We start from the raw sequence: 18,410 nt of genomic DNA on the forward strand, positions 1-18,410 counted from the left end.
TAATTTTTTAATAATATTTATTTTTTTTACCGTTACTTTCTTCCACTTTAAGTGCCTGTACCATATATTGATATGTGTTTAAGTGTCAACGAGCTTGTTATTTAGTTGCCGTTGATTTGGGATTGGGTATTAAAATAGGAAAAATCTATTCACAAGCATAATTGTGTATTAATATATACATCAATTTAATACGATTGATCAAAAAATAGATTTTATTAAAAATAGTATACGTTAATTTAAATTTTAAATATGAAAAAATCAATATTAATATACATATTAATACGTAACTTTAATTATATATAGTAAAACTCAGATAGATAGCTTATATAAGTTGTAGGCGTTGGCCTATTGAAGTTGTTAACGCTGGCCGTTTATTTCATTTTTATTCTTTTCCTGTTTACGTCTTTGTACGTCTTGGTTCCTTCTTAGGTCCCGTTTGGTTACACAGATGAGATGAGATGAGATGAGATGTTTTAAATAATAATAAATAAAATATTGTTATAATATAATTTTTGAATATTAATTTTGTATTGGGATTTGAAAAAGTTAGATTGTTTATTATATTTTGTATTGAGATTTGAAAAAGGTGTAATGATGAGTTGAGATGAGATGAGATGAGATTTTTGATTTTGGCTAAACAAACAAGGCCAGACAACATATATTTGTATTGTTTAGTTGTTTGTAGGGCACGATTGAAGAAAGAAAAAATACATTAGAGAAAATAAGATAAGGAAAACAAACAAGTGAAAGTATATTTTTTATAGTATATTTCCGGTTTAAAAATGGTGTTCTCTTAGTGGAGTTTTAAACTTAACCACTTATGCAGAGTTGGTTCAGTTTATACAACAATCAGTTAGGTTGTTGTATTTTGAAGGAGTCAAGTCAATATGAGTTCTGTTGCACCGGTTAATATGTGATTTTGTGCACCGCAGATGGTTTGAATCTCATTAAAGAGAGTAAAATTTTTATGTCTCAGTTTAGACTCGTTTAAATGTTAATTCCATTATAATTTTTATTATATCATTATATATTTCACTAACAAAGAAAAAAAGGTTTAGCAGTTCTAGGAAGTAAAATGATTTTATCTTAATTATAATTGTTACTAACTTACTGATGTTTGAACTTTGACATTGACTTTCCCTTTTTTTATTTTTGACTTCTTTGCTTGCTTTTCCTTTTTATTTATTTTAAAATATACTTTTACAGAAATTTTGAGAGATGGATTTTTTATATTTGATTCTGAATTTCTTTGGAAAATAAGATTAAAAAAGAAGGATCTTAGCTTTTCCTATTTGCTGCAAACAAACATAATATGATTGGAAATTATTAAAAGAAATGAAAATTGTGCATACACCCTTCTCCGGGTGATTCTGTATGAACTATGAAGTCAATGAATCTTGGTGGTGCTTGTTCAAATTCACCTCTCTCTATAAATAATTGTTATGATTACTATTATTCATTTCCAAAACGCCCTCAAAGGAGTTTATCTTCCATAAACCTCAATACCCCTTAGCCATACATACAGTACTAGCTTGTCTTCAAAGTTGCTAATGTAAGGTTAAAAAAAAAAAAAAATCCCCTAAAAATGCAAACCAGACTCCCTTCAGAAGAGGCAACAGATGAAGTTATGTATTTCTAGTGATGGGGTGACCCTTCCTATTCAGATGGCACATTCGACTTTCTGATGCAGCAGCGGCCAAGGGAAGACGACAGTCTTCAAAGGAATTTTCTCTGTTATATTTGAGTATATATTGGTAGATTTAGCAGAGATATTGTGGCTTCCACACCAAAATGCGGACTGCCCGAGACTTCCGGATAGAGCAAGGGATCTGATGGGGGTGCCCTACCTCTGTAGATGACATGAGCTGCCCACTTGACTGCCCCATGTGCAAAGGGAAGGCCTGGATTGTTTTCTTACAAATTTCTGTGACAAAGCAAGATATAGGCTTTAGTTTCTCAGTTTCTTGAGCGTCAAGACCAAATGCAGAATGACGGGGACCTAAATATATGTACTATCACATTGCATTTAACTCCCAGCATCTTCTCATTTCCACCTGCTATGTAATTAACCAATTCAATGCATTTCCCACTAAAGAAGGTCAATACAATCTAATTGAAATAACGTGTATCAGAAACTAATTTTATTTTTCTATCGAAGATTGAAACAGAGTAACATGCTGGATGCTCTTAACCATCTAAACCCCAATAGACATTGGCCTAAGTACCAAATGAAGCCTCCATTAACGCTTTCTTCTCAATATTAAACAAATGCAGCAAATAGGATAACACCAAGTAACATATCCACATTCAAAGAGCCATATGTGAACCATACGTGACAGAGCCATATGTGAACCATATGTGAAAGACCCATATGTGTGTGTGTGTGTGTGTGTGTGAGAGAGAGAGAGAGAGAGAGAGAGAGAGAGAGAGAGAGAGAGAGAGAGAGAGAGAGCCATATTTGAACCTGGACTAGAATAAAAGGTATTATTTAATTGGTCAAGGTAAGAGGTCCTAGAAACTTTGGGCCCTCGCATCTCGAAGGCCTGATAAGACTCCTAATTAAATTTTTGCATAGATTTCATTCTTTCCTCTGTTTTAAGTACCTAGAGATTAATAGACATATGAACAAATGGGCTCAAGGATTTGTAGCACTCACTTGCTCAACAACAATGAGTTCGAAAGCACCATGGGCGCCAACAAAGGCAAGGAAAACAACATTTGGATGTTGAGTTTGAAGTCACTTTGGGGGCTGGTGGCTCTTGATGCCGCTTCCCTCCATCTGTCTCGAGACGACCACTCCTTTCCCCTTCAGCCAAACTGCATTGATTATAGCAGACTAAATCAATGCGATTGTATAGTTAAAAGAAAGCATGGAGTGTACCACAAGCTAAGTAGCATTAGGAAATCATAAAGATCAAGAAACCAGAAAAGAGATCAAGCATTATTCTAACTAGAAACACAAACCATCATAACAAACATGGTAGGTAAAGAATAAATGCGTGTTCAATCGATGCTTCTCATGCAATTGTTATGGTAGGTAAAGAAATAGAGACGTACATGGTAGAAGAATGACAACAAAATCTTTTTCGGCTACAGTTCCAACAGTAGCAGAACGCCCAGCTACAATTTGAACAGTAGCAGCTTGGCCATGTACAGTAGTGGAACGCCCAGCTACAATTAGAACAGTAGCACAATGTCCATGCACATCTCTTCTTTCTGCATCACACAAAGGGTATTCCTCATTGACAGAGTGCTAGGTTTGGTAACTTTCCCTAAAGTATGACATGTGTCATACGTGTAGTATGTGGAAAAAAATAGCAATCAAGCATGCATTCACCTCAATGTAGAGGCATATCTTTGCGACTCCTACACATGAAGAGTCATCAAACGTACAGATTTCAGTGAACTGGGTATAAACAGAAACACTTCCGTTTACGTAATATGCATACAAAATGCATATCCATCCATCTTTAAGTTCACAGTAAATCATCAATGTGGAAAGAGAAAACGTGCATGAAAATGTTGGTTGTGTTCACTATTAAAAGAATAAACATAAGACTTACATGGGAAAAGCGAATGAGGCTTCACTAGCATCTGAACGGTGGGAGAGAGTAGAGGAATTCCAGGAAACTGCTGGAGGTGACACCTTTTCCTCACTTTGAGCTTCCACACTAACTCGTTCTGAAGCCTTAACGATCTCATCAGCCACTGCTGTAGCTTCAATATCGTGAGCTATCTTGATATTCTTTTTGTCAGTTCCCAGTACTGGAAGTGGAGAGGTTGGGCTGAGCGCAAACAACTCACCCGATTTTACCAGTTCTTCAGGCTTAAGATCACCAAACAGAAACACATGGTCTTTGGAGAAACTAGCGTTCCCTATATGAAGGCTAAACAATGATTCATTGGAAGCAACGCTCCATTCCATTGGCGTTGTGGACTTACTTCTTGCAAACACAGAAGACGGAATTCTGAAAGGATCGTATCCTCCTGACCGATTCATCACTTGTACCTGAGGGGATTGTGTTGGTGACGTACCATGCACCATTGATTCATGGTTTATCTCATGAACTTGAGATGTCGATAAGGGATCTGGACCGCCATTGTCACGTTCATCTGATTTGGAAAAGATGTTGCTGGAAACTTCACTTTCATCTTGGAATGCCAGTTGGGTATCTTTGTCAGGTGAAGGGAAGGAAGGAGTGGATTGTCCAGATTTGGAGGCTACAACTGGATCTCCTTGGAAGAGAAATTCCAATGACGAATGTGACGAAGATGAAGATGCAGAATAAGAAGGCCCTAACCTTTTGGCTGGGGCATGTCGATCGCTTTCATTATTAGAATCCTCTTGACAGCTATCACTCCCATCTATAACGTTCGCCTGCGTCTCTGAATGCCTACTGCTCCCAGTCAAGTCTATTTCAATTGAATGCATTTCAGTAGCCGTAATGCTTTGGCTCTCATCAATAAGAAATGGATTTATTTCGAAGTGTTCACTTCTTCCGCATCCTTCAAGAACCTCTGGACGTGTTTCTGAATGCTTAGTTATTCCGCTTCCATTAGTAATCTCTGGGTGTGTTCCCAAATGCGTACTGGTAAGGTAACCATGCTCCAATTCCATAACTGAAATTATTTTTTAACGACATTAAGGTTCCAAAGGTGTGATTAGAATTTCTGCTTTTACTTCTGCAGTGAAGAATTGCAAGTCAACTGCATAAATGGATAAAAGGGCGAAAAATAAGGAACATTAAGTAGCATGTCAAGGATGTCACATGCATGATGCAACGACATTTTTCATCAGGAATTAGGTAGTAGAAGAATTTCTAGCTAAATGGAACACACACATCAAAAGCAAGGTATTAACAAACTTCAAAAAGAAGAAAGAAAATATATAAGGTGATAACCCTTTTCAATTGACAACCAGAAAATTAATGAACCCAAGAGGCCCTTTGTTTAGTAATACGCACCTAAACAAAAAAGAGAATGTACATACGAGAAATTCATACTTCATTGAGATAAAATCACTGATCTTCTCTCTGTAGAAAAAAGACAACCTTGGAGAAAAAATGTCGCAAGTATGTTCCATTCGAAGGAAAAGGTTAAAATCTAAAAACAAAGAAATAAGACATGTCAATGACATTAATTTTCCTATAGAAAAAGCTAAACATCACCGTTTTTTCTACTCAACAAGCTGACTTTGTTTTAGCTCAGATCAGAAGCTCCTAACTAACCGTTGGTAACCCTGTTCTAGAAGTCTAGGACGTTTGGCATGTTCAGAATTCTAAAACCCAGATAATGCTTCTTATATACATTTTCTATAGGCCTAGTTTTTCCCTTTTCAATTCAACATTTCCATATTTAGAGAAGCATCTCAAAATCGATTAATGCCAATCATGAAATTAATGTGTCTGATCCCAAGAAGAAAGAGTAAGGAAACAGGGCAATGTATTTTCATAAATCAAACAAGAAAAGAAGAACGATAAATGTGATCGGGAAGAAACCTACTTCAATAATAAAAAGCCTTGCGGTACCCAATGCCTTGCCGCTGAAGTCGAAACGCCGGAAGCGGCACCGGCAATGATAAGCTTCCCCTTGAGCCAAAGATCAATATGATAAATAACTCAACAACGGAAATAAGGCCATAAAAAATAAATCGAAAATCCACAAAAAAAAACCCTCGTTCTTCTTTATCACAAAGAAGAGATCGGAGAGTTTATCAAAAAAAAAAAGAGACCGGAGAGAGAGAGACGGGAGGAACAAAAGAATAATTTGTTGGATCAAAATAAAACCCAATATTGTTAAACCCCAAATGAGAAAGTTGCTAAAATCAAATTTGAATGATGGGGAAAGCACAAATGAACAACCTGAAACCGTAAAATTTTCTGGTTTTTATTTTGCCAAATCTGTTGTTTTGCTGTTTTCGCCAGATAAATATGGTGCAAGAAAGGAAAGAAAACCGAGGAACCAAAAGAATGCCAAATGGAAGACTTTAGGGTTGTGTTTGGGAAATATCTGATCGACGAAAGGCGTTGCGAGACTTTCGGCGCTTTCAGCTCTGTTCCCCATCCTGAAACCAACGGTCTCTGCGTTTCGCGCCTTCGTTTTAACTACTCTCAGTTTGGGTCGGTCGGTGAAGAGAGAGGATTATACGGTGCGTTTTTATTTGTAATTTTGTTTTTGTTTTGTTTTAATTTTAAAAAGAAAGTTTACAAATTATGTAATTTGATATGCCATGTTAAACTATAAAATTCTTTCTATTATAAAATATATTTTATTTTAGAATATTGGTTTGTGTTTTATTTTAAAAAAATTAAGGCCTAATATTTTTCTAGAAATACTACTATGCTCCAGTTATATCGCTCACTTTGCTCCTATTAATGTATATGGTTTATTAAAAAAATATAAAAAATATATTCAAAACAAAAAGGGAAAGACTTAAAACCTTAGGCTTCCTTTATTTTTTTATGTTTGTGTTTTTAATTTTTTTAACAAGACATGTAGCACCACGTCAATAGAGCAAAGTGAGTGGTATAATTTTGGGAGGCACAGTGACATTTTTTTTTTTTAACATATATGTTTTTCACTGATTGATTAGTAATAGTTTAATAGATTAAAACAATTAAAAATTAAAACTATAATAGAGAAACCATTCCAAGGCAAATCACAATGAATATGTCAATATTTAATCCTAAATTTAATATATTTTAATTATTAAGTTATGATGAGAAAATAAAAAAATAATGAAAAAAGGAAATCATATATAATGTATAATTTATTGAAACCATGTGTTGACACCATTTTCGTATACCTTTAAATCGGAAGTTTGAGTTTTCGATTTGGATGGCTTGCTAACACGAAAATGAGATTGGTAGGAGGTGGCCTTTGGTTGGCTAGGAGAGCCTCCGATACCTAAATTAGTGATATATTTGGAGATTATATGGAAAAGTAAGAAATTCAAAAAGTATATTCAATAATCCCTAGATCCCCCCTTCGATACCTGAGAGTTTCCTTTTATACCTTACCTTAAGGGTTGGCTGGCCATGTTCTACTACTGGGAGGAGGGATGTCCTCCTCAAGTCTCTTTCACCATATCCATTTAATGCGACGTGATCATTTGAATAGTATATTTAACGCATTATGATCGTCTATGGTGTAATCTTTTGATTTTACCTTAAGGTTTAGTCCCGTAGAGATGGTATCTTCCTCTTCTCCTTTCATCGGGGTAACTTTTCTGCAAAGAGTTTTGCTACATACAAGTACAGTCGCGCACTAATCTATGTACCAATATTGATTTATTCATACTTAAAATTTAAATTAACACTATTTTTAATAAAATTTATCTTTTAATCAATTATATCATATTAATACACAAATTAATACACAATTATATTTATAACTATATTTTTCCTTCTGCAACTTGTCCTCCATCCCGATGATATGAACTTAACTTATAAGGGTCGAGATTCCTTTACTAAGCTGCCGAGTGAATGGGTGGGTATAGGTCTCTAGAAATGTGAGCCCTGTATTTAAGCTTTTTGGACTTGGGAAAAACCCCCCAACACTACGTGTTCATCTTTATTTTTCTCCGAAAACTTGATATTTTTTATGACTATTTTATCATAAAACCATTTACAACAAAAAATATCAATTAATGTAACTAAAGATGATATATGATGGGAAATAACATATCTCATTCTCAAGAGCAAAGACAATGAAGGGTCTTAAAGAAAAATTTTAAAATACAGTATAGAACTGCTGAATATAAGAACTCATTTTCATATATTTTATTTCTTCCTGCTTTCACCCAAAGGCTTAGCCAAATCTTAAATTACGATAAACTTATTTATTTTTTCATATTTTTAATTATTTAAAATATTTTTAATCTTACTAAATCTATTCGAAATTTTTATGTTGCATATATTAATTTAAAAGAAATGCTAAAAATGTTATATAATATCTATTACTTTTTGCATTATAAGATGAGAAAGAGGATGAGAATAAAATGAAAATAATATATGGAAATTTTCACCTCCTTGATCCAAAATCAATTCAAATGACGAGAGGCAAAGCGCTTTGAACGAGCCCTTTCGTGGTCACAAGTCATAACCTTCTGAAGTCAGCAATTTCCCAAATATATCCAACTGTCAACTCGACAGCCTTGACTGGACAGGCCTCTGCGTTTCTTCACTTTCAGCTACCTAACTGTCAACTTGGCAACCTCTGAAGTCTGAAGCTAATCCTGAAGAGGTATATTTGCTATTCTTTATGGTTTTCATTTGATAAGGGTTCTGTGTTTACTGAATAGCCGTGAAGAATCCGCTGATGGGTTTTCGTTTCATGCTTTTGTTTGTGTGGAAAGTGATTTGATCATTGGTTGGGGTTTGGTGCCACTGCAGTAGCTATAATTTGCATTTGCATGTATACGATTGTTTTGGTGGAGACAATAGGTGCAGGGCAATTTATAATCGTGGCTCTTAAAAACTGGAAGCTTTTGGGTTTTTGCGGTTAATTTTTTTAATGAGATTGAAAATGGAAGTTACTGGTGTTAGTTTTCATCTTGGTTGGAATCCTCGAGACAAAACTGTTACATTTCGTCAGAGGCGGATGGATAATCTTAGCAGCTTGTTATGTCAATAGGCATCAAGGAACACATTCTTTGTTGTTGCTTTTTCTTGTTTTTCGTTTCTTTTCTCTCAGTAAACAACATAGGTTGCAGTTAATCGGAAAAAATTTATCATTGAATAAATGATTGGTGATCTGGCTTTCAGTTTCTTTGAGCTCTTCTTGGTATTCAATTTTTTTCAAAAAAATAGCTAGTTAAACAGACTTAGCTGAGGTGGTTTCTATTGCATTTTTGTTGAAATTGTAAAAACTCGATCTGGAATTTTCTTCTTTTCATATTTTTGATCGATGCTTCTATCGACCAGTCATAGTTGATTGCTTCTCCATTGAAGTGATAGTTTTTGGGTATTTGGTTCACATTTAAAACCTTCATTTTTACTTACCTCGAGTCTGATGTTTACGAAAATTTTCACATTAGTCAATTGATTTTTGTTTTCTTATACAACACTTCTAATTTTTAGGTTTTACTTCGGAAACGCAGAAAGAAAATAGATAATGTTAATTTTGATGGTTCTGCTCTCAAATATAATGGGCGATCCTCTTGCTCGAGCAAGATTGTGGACAGAGTGACTTTAGATATCATCTAATGCCTACTGATGTGTGCCTCCCGCAAGCAACATTTTCAATCAGGAAGAAGAGCCAGAAAAAGTTTAATCTAATGGAAGAATCACGGTATCCTTTTCTTCCACTTGATATTCGGGAGTCTGCATCTTCTCGGAACACCAATAGATCTAATTTAGATGGGTCTGGAAGTCGTGGGTCTGGAAGTTGTGAGTCCAGTCTTACAGCAGAATTGAAGAAACGAGGTCATGGAAGTCGATCTTGGATAAAAATTGATAAAAATGGAAACTCAAAGATTTTGAAGCTTGACAAGGCTACTATAATGACACATTGTTGTGTGCCTGCTAGGGATCTCCGACTTTTGGACCCCTTGTTCATTTATCCTTCTACAATATTAGGAAGGGAGAAGGCTATTGTGGTCAGTCTTGAACAGATCAGGTGTATAATCACTGCTGATGAGGTTATCCTGATGAATTCCTTGGATGAATGTGTTGTTCAGTATAAGTCAGAATTGTGCAAACGCCTTCAGACAAACATGGATCAAGCTGGTAAGAAAAGCATACCAAGCTAAGTTGTTTACTGAATTGAACTGAATATTTGCTTTTAACCCGCAGTAGCTCATCTTAAGTTCTTGCCGAAAAAGGATGCTTGTACAATGCTACGGTGGTTTATAAACTTTCAAGTTTACAAAATTAAATGCTGCATGGATTGCTTACAATGTCTACCAATTTTGATTCAGAGGATCTGCCTTTCGAATTTAGGGCACTGGAGCTGGCTTTGGAATTAGTTTGCATGTCTCTTGATTCTCAGGTAACAATATGCACCACTTACTAAACAATTACGGAAGTACTTGATAGGGAGGGAATCCACTTTTATGGTATGGGATTTGTTCTTAAACTTTAATTTTCAGAAGAATATTCCATTGGACTTTTTTTCTTTTTTGGTTTTTGTCTTCAAATCTGATAGGTATGCCAATGGCACTCTTAAAATCCATCCCACAATGCGACCATTTTGGAATGCTAATGAGCCAGAAGAGTTACAAGGTGGGCTGGTTGTATGGCACTTTTCCATCCATCTGATAGTCCACTATACTTTCTGATGAGAGTTGTTAACCAATCTTTCACCCTTTAGACTGGCATTCCTTGGTCCTGGGATGCGCCACAATCAGTCTTAGCTACTTTTTGATTGTTATGGTTGGTTCCACGTGCTGACTTTAACCCAGCATAAGGGCTTCTATCTCCCTAAAGGTTAAAATAAGCAAGTGCCTCTTGTGGAATATAATTTAAAATATGGGGGTGTGCAAACTATTTTAATACAACCTTTGCTTGGCATAGGCTTTTGAAACTAAATAGACATGTATTGAGGCCTTATATACATGATAATCTAACTTACTTCATGTTAGGTGGAAATTAGGTTTGCATTCTTTGATCAGATTGAATCCAGATCAACATTTGTTGTTCTTTTATTAGTCAAATAACTTTGTCTTCAACTTAGGTTTTGCCAACCCTGTTGGATGCATTTCATTCATGTAGGAAGAATGCAGTGATCGGATATTAGCCATTTAAGTTATCCATATTTATTTAGACAGTCAACAAAACCTCAATGTCCATTCCTTTGTGCCTTTATGAAGACTTCTCCACCATTGAAATCTAATTGGATTCTTGCTTTCTGTTAGAAGTTTGTCAATTACATCCAAATTTCTTAACATAACAATTTAGTAGGAAAACAACATAATACTGAAACTATACCTATAGGATTGCTTCCAATGTCGCAAGCTTATTATTTCACGTGCATTTTTGTAAGATTGGTGGGCTTGGTACAAACAGGGTTTTCTAGAAGCTGTTAAGTGGGTAAGAATAGATAGTAATATCTAAATATTTCCAAAACATTATGTAATTTACATGTACATTTGTTGTATAATGTTAAATTTTGAACATCTACTTGACAGATAAAAGCTTGAAACATTATTGCCAGTTCAACTCCTTGCACTAAGAAGTTTCTGGATTTGATAGGTAAAAGAACTGGAAATGGAGATATATCCTGTGTTAGATGAGTTAGCAACATCTATTAGTACCCTTAATCTAGAACGTGTGCGTAGACTCAAAGGCCAGCTTCTTGCCTTGACTCAGCGGGTTCAGAAGGTAAACTTGTCAGGCCTTTCATGTTTGGATATCTTCATGCTTCTCATTTCCTAAATTAAATTTAATTTCCAGATCCGAGATGAAATAGAACATCTTATGGATGATGATGGGGACATGGCTGAGATGTATCTGACTCAGAAGAAACAAAGGTCCGAGGCTTATCTGTTAAGTGACGTTTGTGCTCCAACTAATACTTTAGGTGGGACCAGAGAGGTTTCAAATTCTTCTCCTGTTTCACCTGTGGGGGCCTTCACTAGAGCTCCATTTTTACAAAGGGCTGTTAGTAGTATCATGAATTCGAGCAAATATCAAAGCTCAATGGGTTCATCTCCTGGAGGGGAAAACATTGAAGAACTAGAAATGTTGCTTGAGGCATACTTTGTCATCGTTGACAATACCCTGAGCAAGTTGTCAACGGTATGAGATATTCTGACTCCCTGTAAAGCATGTATTTGACGTTTTATGTTTATTTTGGGTTCAAAACAAATGCCAGCTATTTAAAAACTCCAAGTTTGAAAATCAGTAAGTTACTCATATTACCTTATGTATTATGATTGACTTTGCCACGTCTCTAATCTTAACTGATCAGCTTGCATATAAGAGTTCATATAATGAATCTTTATTGCATGGAATTTAGAAGGTTTGAGCATGTTATGTTGTGTATACTCAGAAAGAGAGGCACTTAGTTATTGGGATAGGATCCTCCAAAAAGTGATTTGGAGGAATTGCCACTTGACTTTGCTGATACTGATATCAAAATTCCATTTCTTCTATTGATGCAGCTTAAAGAATACACTGATGACACTCAAGATTTGATCAATATTAAACTGGTAATGCATGATTTATGCCTCCAGATTTTATGTACCATTTTCCCACATTCATTTGAATTTCTAAACATATAGACTAATGTGTTAATGTACATGAATAGGGAAATGTTCAGAACCAGCTCATACAATTTCAGTTGCTTCTTATTGCTGCGCTCTTTCTGGCTACAATATTTGCTTCTGTCACAGCAGTATTTGGAATGAATTTTGAAGACTCGATTTTTGACTATGCATCTACATTATATTGGGCTGTGGCTATTACTGGTGTTGCCTGTGGGTTTTTTTATTTCTCTTTCCTATTCTATTTACGGCACAAGAAAGTCTTCCCGTTGTAAATTGTGCAGTCAAAGTGCAAAATTTTACAACGTAATGAAGATACGAGCTTTTTACTTTGAAATTCGAGTGTTTTTCCTCTCTATCTTGTTGCCCTGCACTCATTACTTTGGTCTGTGTTGCGTCCCCTGGAAGCAGAAATTGGTTCTATCTGAACTTATGTTGCTCTGTATGTGTTAAAATTAAAGAATCATAAAAGCATTTAAAAGGGCATGGAGGTGTATACGGTGCTATTTAGGAAACGTGAAGGAACGGTACATTGGTCCTTATTATGGAGATGCTAGGCCATCTGATCACCAGTTAAGTTGGTTAGAGCGAAGAGGTGTCCTTGACAGAGAAGGTAGTGCCAGTATAAACTTTATTGACAATAGCAACCTAGACTCAGACACTCTACAACAACCGACACAATTTCACACAAGGAACCTCCACAACCAACTACTACTATTTCACAGAAGGAACTCTACACCCAAAGGCTACATGCACTAGAATGGAAATTTATTTTTGAAACTTTGTAATGTTCTTCTTCTTCTTCTTCTTCTTCTTCTTCTCTCTCTCTCTCTCTCTCTCTCTCATCATGTGAACTACTGGTCAGACATTGAATACATAATTCTTTGAGCATTCAAAACCACAGAAGAACCTTGCCTGGTCTTCTCCACGATCCGCTCTATCAAAACCTTCTCCAGCTCATCGCCATCTTCACTCTCACATATATCATTTGATTCTGAGCTCCTCGATGTCTTCTCTTCCCGAATCCTGATCTCTTCATGATTTGAATTGCTTGACCATCTGTCCCTATTTATATCATATTGTAACATAGACCCATTATCTCTAACATCACCGATTTGGTCCTTAAACAACTTTTGGTCAAAAGGGTTCAATTCTTTCTCGGTACAGTAACTGTCAAATCTCGTGTCTAGTGGAGCCTCTTCCTCTGTTATTGCCATCCAGATATTGTCCTCTTCAGCCTCATTACAAGTATCCGAGGCTTGTTTTGACAGATTTATAACGGAAGGCCCATCCATGTCATTGATTTCATCTATAAAGGTTCGGCTTTCTTTGGTTAATAAAGAATCTTTTTCCATGCACAAGTCATTCTCAGAGATCATATTTTCTGATTCCACAGAACGCAAGCTCTTCCTGGTCTTTTCAACTGCAGTTTCGAGCTCCCTGATGCGTGCTTCAAGCCGCAACTGAATCACCTCATGAAGACGCATGCTCAACTCCTTAGGTGACACTGTACGGTATTCAGTATGAGTGTGGTTGGTGGAGGTCTCATTTCCTTCAGAATCTGAGTCAGACAAACCACCAGATAGCCTATGGATCTTGATGGGTCTCAAATCTCCGCGAACAACATCCACCACAAAGTCGGGATCCAGCTGCAAAAACACTTATCCAGAGTATTGTAATACAGAAGACAAAAGTAAATTCTCGTTGTTTACAAGGAAAACAGAATTTTAATCTGAACTGGACCAGTAAATTGCTTAATAGCTGGAGAAATCTTGTATGTGGAGTCCAGTGGATTATGTAAATATGTACCACACATTGGTTTAATTTCAGTGTATGGCCTGGAACGTGAGAAGATGATTCTTCTTGAAGGCGAGATCACAGCAGGAGTTGCTAAAAGTATACCAAAAATGAATGAGGTAGTTGGAAATAATACAATGGTCAATGCTGCCATGTAAGTTGGGGAATAGTTAAGAGTAGAACAGGTTTATGTAACCAAGGCATACATGGCTGTCAGAAGGTTTGTTGAATAACCTGCATGCACTCCTCATTTTCTGTCACAAGCGGCAAAGCTAACAAATTACATAGGAAGAGGATATTGGTGAATTTAACCTAGGAGACTGAAGACAAATTCCATTGATATAAACATACTGCACCTTCCAGCAAAAAGAGGATGCAAATGATGGAACATATAATCTTGAGCTGCTTTACCAAAAGCAACTTTTGAGGTTTGTCTAAGAGGACACCAACACCAGCAGGACACAGCCTTCCCAAAATCGGATATCGTCTCCTGGCTCTGGGGCATGAAGAAAGGCTCACATACAAATTTGATAAGACTTAGGGGCATAATTACCTCAACAGAGTTGGATATTGTCTCCAGGCTAGATGGTTTCATGTTTGATTGCAACCTTTCTAGTTCAGCTTCAAGCTCTGCCTCAATTTTACTTATTGCCGCATAGTCTTCTGTCTTCCCATAATCTGACTTCTTCTCTAAGTCCCTATTCCCAAGCACCTTAATAGTAAGCAAGTCTTTCATCTCAATCTCCTCGTGCAAATCTTGAACCAACTGGTTAGTTTGCTTCAGCTGGTCATTTAACTTTTCTGCTTCTCTTTTATGAGCAACTATGGCAGACATCATTCCAATAGTGATTCCAAGAAAGACAAGAAGCATTCCATTGGATAAACCTAAATAACGGTAAATATTTTAAGCACAAAAGGAAAATGAAGAGATATACAATCACGTATCAAGCCAAGCACTGGAAAATCAAGATGCTTGATGGAGATGTGAATTGCCTCTTGTAACAAGCAGTAGATCTTCAAAAACAATTTCCATTGCCATGGCCGCCTTAATTTTGTGTGTGACTTCCATGGCTACCTAAATTTAGTTTAATTTTTCAAGTATATCGTGTGTAATATATCCCGAATTGTGTAAAGGGCGAATCTTAATCCTTCTAGGAGGGAGAAGTTAAAGCCCTTTGTTATGAATTCTATAGGTTACTTTGTTAAGTTCCTGATTATTGCAAAGAGTAAATTAATTAAAACCTCCTACACTCATACATTTCAAGGCATATCACAAGCGAATTTCTTCCTAGCTATAACAAGTTCTTACCCCATTTTTCTGGGTGAAAAGCACTCGACATATCAGACGAATTAATTTGATCACACAGAGAGATAGAGAGAGAGAGAGAGAGAGAGAGAGAGAGAGAGAGAGAGAGAGAGAGAGAGAGAGAGTAGCATAAACATAAAACGAAATGTCAAAGTAAGTTGATCAAAACCAGAGAAAAGATCACAACCTTGTGAATGGAATGCCTCATCACCAACGGAGCATACCCTTATTTTAGAACGTGTCGTTTTCCCTATTTTTCGCTTCGATTTTCTACTCTCCATTTGCATGTGCATGTCCCCATTGGAACTGTTGCTACCTCTGCTGATTTTCAGGCTCCCATCCGACACCAAAAAAAGCGTCGCTGCCGCCAAGGTTGTAGGTGTTGGTGACTGAACTGAAGTGTCCACATAATACTCTTCCATTCTATACAGCAGCGCAGTCATCACTACACAATTTTCTGAAGGACTCACTGCCCCAGGCTTTACAAAATACCCACAAACAGACCTACCCCTAAACGGCCTCCTGCCTCTGCTACCTCTACCAACCCAAACCTCTGGTATTAACAAATCACCACGCTCATCGTAACTGCCATTTGCAGTATCTGAAGGAAGATTTCCTCCAGTTTGGTTACGGGGACCGGACTGGAAGTAAATGGAATTCTCGGAAGCTCCTTCGTTTTCCTTATCAGAAAACCAGTACTCGGCTATGTAGCAAGCGCCATAAAGTGCCGGAACAACCCAAAAATCCATTGCTTCTTTCTCTTCTGACATGTAAAAACTAAAAATCACACCCTCAAATTCATTTCTGCAGTCTGGACTCTGGCTTTAAAGAATTAAAGAGAAACCGAACAGAAAGAAAACATAAGAAAAAGGAGTGTGTGTAGTTTGGAAAGTTTCTGCTTGGCACGACAGATGAGAGACGTTGTTCCAATTATCAGACAGCTGAGGACGCACGTCAGTCCGTTATCTGCAACTGTTTGGACTGAAATGAGGGTCTATGAATAAAATGATAATAAAAAATATAAACAAAAGATATTTTTTTTCATTATTAATACCGACTACCATACATTACTTGTTTTTAATTTTTCTTTGGTTTGATGTTTTATCTCATTTTATTATTATAATATTTTTAATTTTTCATAAAATATATAATTAATAATTTAATTTTATAATAATAATAATATTAAAAAATAATATTATAATAATATTTTATTTAATTTTTAATTTTTATCTTAAACTATCTCACTTCATTTATCAATCTAAATGAAATTATAGAATGAGTACTCATAATCTTGACGAAGAAGAGCAATTTTTATATATGAAAAAAAAATCACAATTAACTACTGAAAATACATAGAGTTCAAAGTGTAAATAATTACGAGAGAAAAAAAGAAAAGAAAAATCACAATAAGATTAATAATATTTTTTTTATTAAGAAAGTGATAATAAAATAAGAGAAATGTTTTGGTTACAAATAAATCTCATAAAAATATATTTACATATTGATATAATTTGATATGATAAATTAGATTATATAATTACTTTTATTATAAAGTAATTTTAACATATTATATGAAACTATATTAATTTATAACTTTATAGATGCTTTTATGATTTTTTATTTTTTTTAACAGCAGCCTTTGTCATAAAATAAGAAAAGATTTAAATAATGAGAAAGAGTGCATAAGTAATGGAAAATTAATAATCCTTGTAAGATGTTTATTTATTATTTATTTATTTATTTATTTATTTTTACTTTATTAAATTAGTAATTACAAATGATACTAGATTTTCGTCTTCAATCTCTCTCTCTCTCTCTCTCTCTCTCTCTCTCTCTCTCTCTCTCTCTCTTAAATAATAAATATTATAATAGTGGAAAGTCCTTTTACATGTGGAGGGTTGAGATAAGTAAATAGAGTCCTGCTACACCGCAGGATGCAGCCCGACTGGCCCCAGAAGTAGGCAAAATTTTTTTTTTTTTTTCTTAAATATTTTTTAAAAAAAAAATTCACATCACTGAAAAATACTTTTTTAATTTAAAAAAGTAAATAGAAATAATGGGGACGTGACGCAATTTTTCTTTATTATTACTTTGGCTTCATAATTCATGCTTAATTGTATTTTTGTTAAAGTGTTAAAGCAAAAAATGATTAAATATACGAATTATATTTTCAATAGGCAGCTTCTATTGAAGAAAGAGAAAGCAAGTCTCATGTGTGATTTGAATGGTAAGATAAGATAAGATAATTTTAGATAAACGTTAAATAAAATATTGTTAGAGTATTATTTTTTAAAATTATTATTGTTTTAAAATTTATAAAAGTTAAATTTTTTTATTATCTTTTGTATAAAAATTTAAAAAAATTATAATAATAAAATGAAATAAAATAAAATAAAATGAAACATTTTTATTATTCAAACTAGACCTTAATTTAGCCTAAAATTGTTATATTAATTAACATTAAATAATCCACACTTACACGTGTATACTCAACGATTAATAAAAAAAAAAAGGGCAAGGGAAAATCAATGATTTAATATGCACTTCCACTTGTGCATTTTAAAAAAGAATTATTTTAATCACAAAAAAAAAATCTTATAAAAGTAAATTTATAAATTAAAATTAAAACGATTTGATGGAGTTTTTAGATCATAAAATTATTTTTATCAGAACTAGATCTAATGGATCATATGAAATCATATCAATTTATAAGTTTACTTTTATGAAATCTTTTTATTATTGTAGCATTTTCGATGAATAATTTAATTATTCACAACGGTATACAAACCCACGTCAATAATACAAATGTTAAGACGTATTTTTAATTTCACATGAATATTGAATAAAATATATAATTAACAAAAAGGAGATATTATTGAGCACGAATTAGTAGTTTAATAAGGATATATATTTTATATAAAAAACAAAAAAAAATTACGTAGTTTAATAAATAAAAAGAAGAAAAAACATTATTGGACAGAAAAAAAAAACATTCTACATCAATATTTGTTAATGTTATTATTAGGATTATTATTATTCGATACTCCTTTTTCAAGAAGGTATTGATCACTTGCTTGAGTCCTAAGCAAATTCAAAAACTAC

General features: G+C 34.7%; 3 protein-coding genes across 7 annotated transcripts; 1 reads left to right on the forward strand and 2 right to left on the reverse strand.

Annotated features, from left to right (window-relative positions):
• Positions 1-1,404: 1,404 nt before the first annotated feature.
• On the reverse strand, positions 1,405-5,973 carry LOC122311488. Of its 5 annotated transcripts, none has more exons than XM_043126064.1 (6): positions 5,862-5,973; positions 5,503-5,588; positions 3,564-4,620; positions 3,058-3,216; positions 2,657-2,817; positions 1,405-1,924 (listed from the first exon to the last, which is right to left on the reverse strand). In XM_043126064.1, exons 3-5 carry the CDS (start codon positions 4,616-4,618, stop codon positions 2,661-2,663), a joined length of 1,371 nt encoding a protein of 456 aa, XP_042981998.1. In that variant the 5' UTR covers positions 4,619-4,620; positions 5,503-5,588; positions 5,862-5,973; the 3' UTR covers positions 1,405-1,924; positions 2,657-2,660. The 5 variants fall into 5 exon arrangements, with proteins under 5 accessions (XP_042981998.1, XP_042981996.1, XP_042981997.1 ...); XM_043126062.1 differs by having other exon boundaries at positions 3,564-4,707; XM_043126063.1 differs by lacking the exon at positions 5,862-5,973 and having other exon boundaries at positions 5,503-5,853.
• A 2,102-nt stretch (positions 5,974-8,075) lies between these two features.
• LOC122309748 (magnesium transporter MRS2-5) lies at positions 8,076-12,542 on the forward strand. Its single transcript, XM_043123376.1, has 7 exons — positions 8,076-8,244; positions 9,081-9,728; positions 9,920-9,990; positions 11,193-11,321; positions 11,394-11,738; positions 12,104-12,151; positions 12,250-12,542. The coding sequence occupies exons 2-7, from the start codon at positions 9,206-9,208 to the stop codon at positions 12,478-12,480; spliced, it is 1,347 nt and encodes a 448-aa protein (XP_042979310.1). The 5' UTR covers positions 8,076-8,244; positions 9,081-9,205; the 3' UTR covers positions 12,481-12,542.
• Positions 12,543-12,806: 264 nt separating this feature from the next.
• On the reverse strand, positions 12,807-16,284 carry LOC122309747. The gene is made up of 3 exons (XM_043123375.1): positions 15,496-16,284; positions 14,556-14,887; positions 12,807-13,854 (listed from the first exon to the last, which is right to left on the reverse strand). Exons 1-3 carry the CDS (start codon positions 16,076-16,078, stop codon positions 13,060-13,062), a joined length of 1,710 nt encoding a protein of 569 aa, XP_042979309.1. The 5' UTR covers positions 16,079-16,284; the 3' UTR covers positions 12,807-13,059.
• Between the last annotated feature and the right edge of the window lie 2,126 nt (positions 16,285-18,410).

The sequence above is a fragment of the Carya illinoinensis genome, chromosome 5 (assembly GCF_018687715.1).
Source record: "Carya illinoinensis cultivar Pawnee chromosome 5, C.illinoinensisPawnee_v1, whole genome shotgun sequence".
NCBI classification, from domain to species: Eukaryota; Viridiplantae; Streptophyta; class Magnoliopsida; order Fagales; family Juglandaceae; genus Carya; species Carya illinoinensis.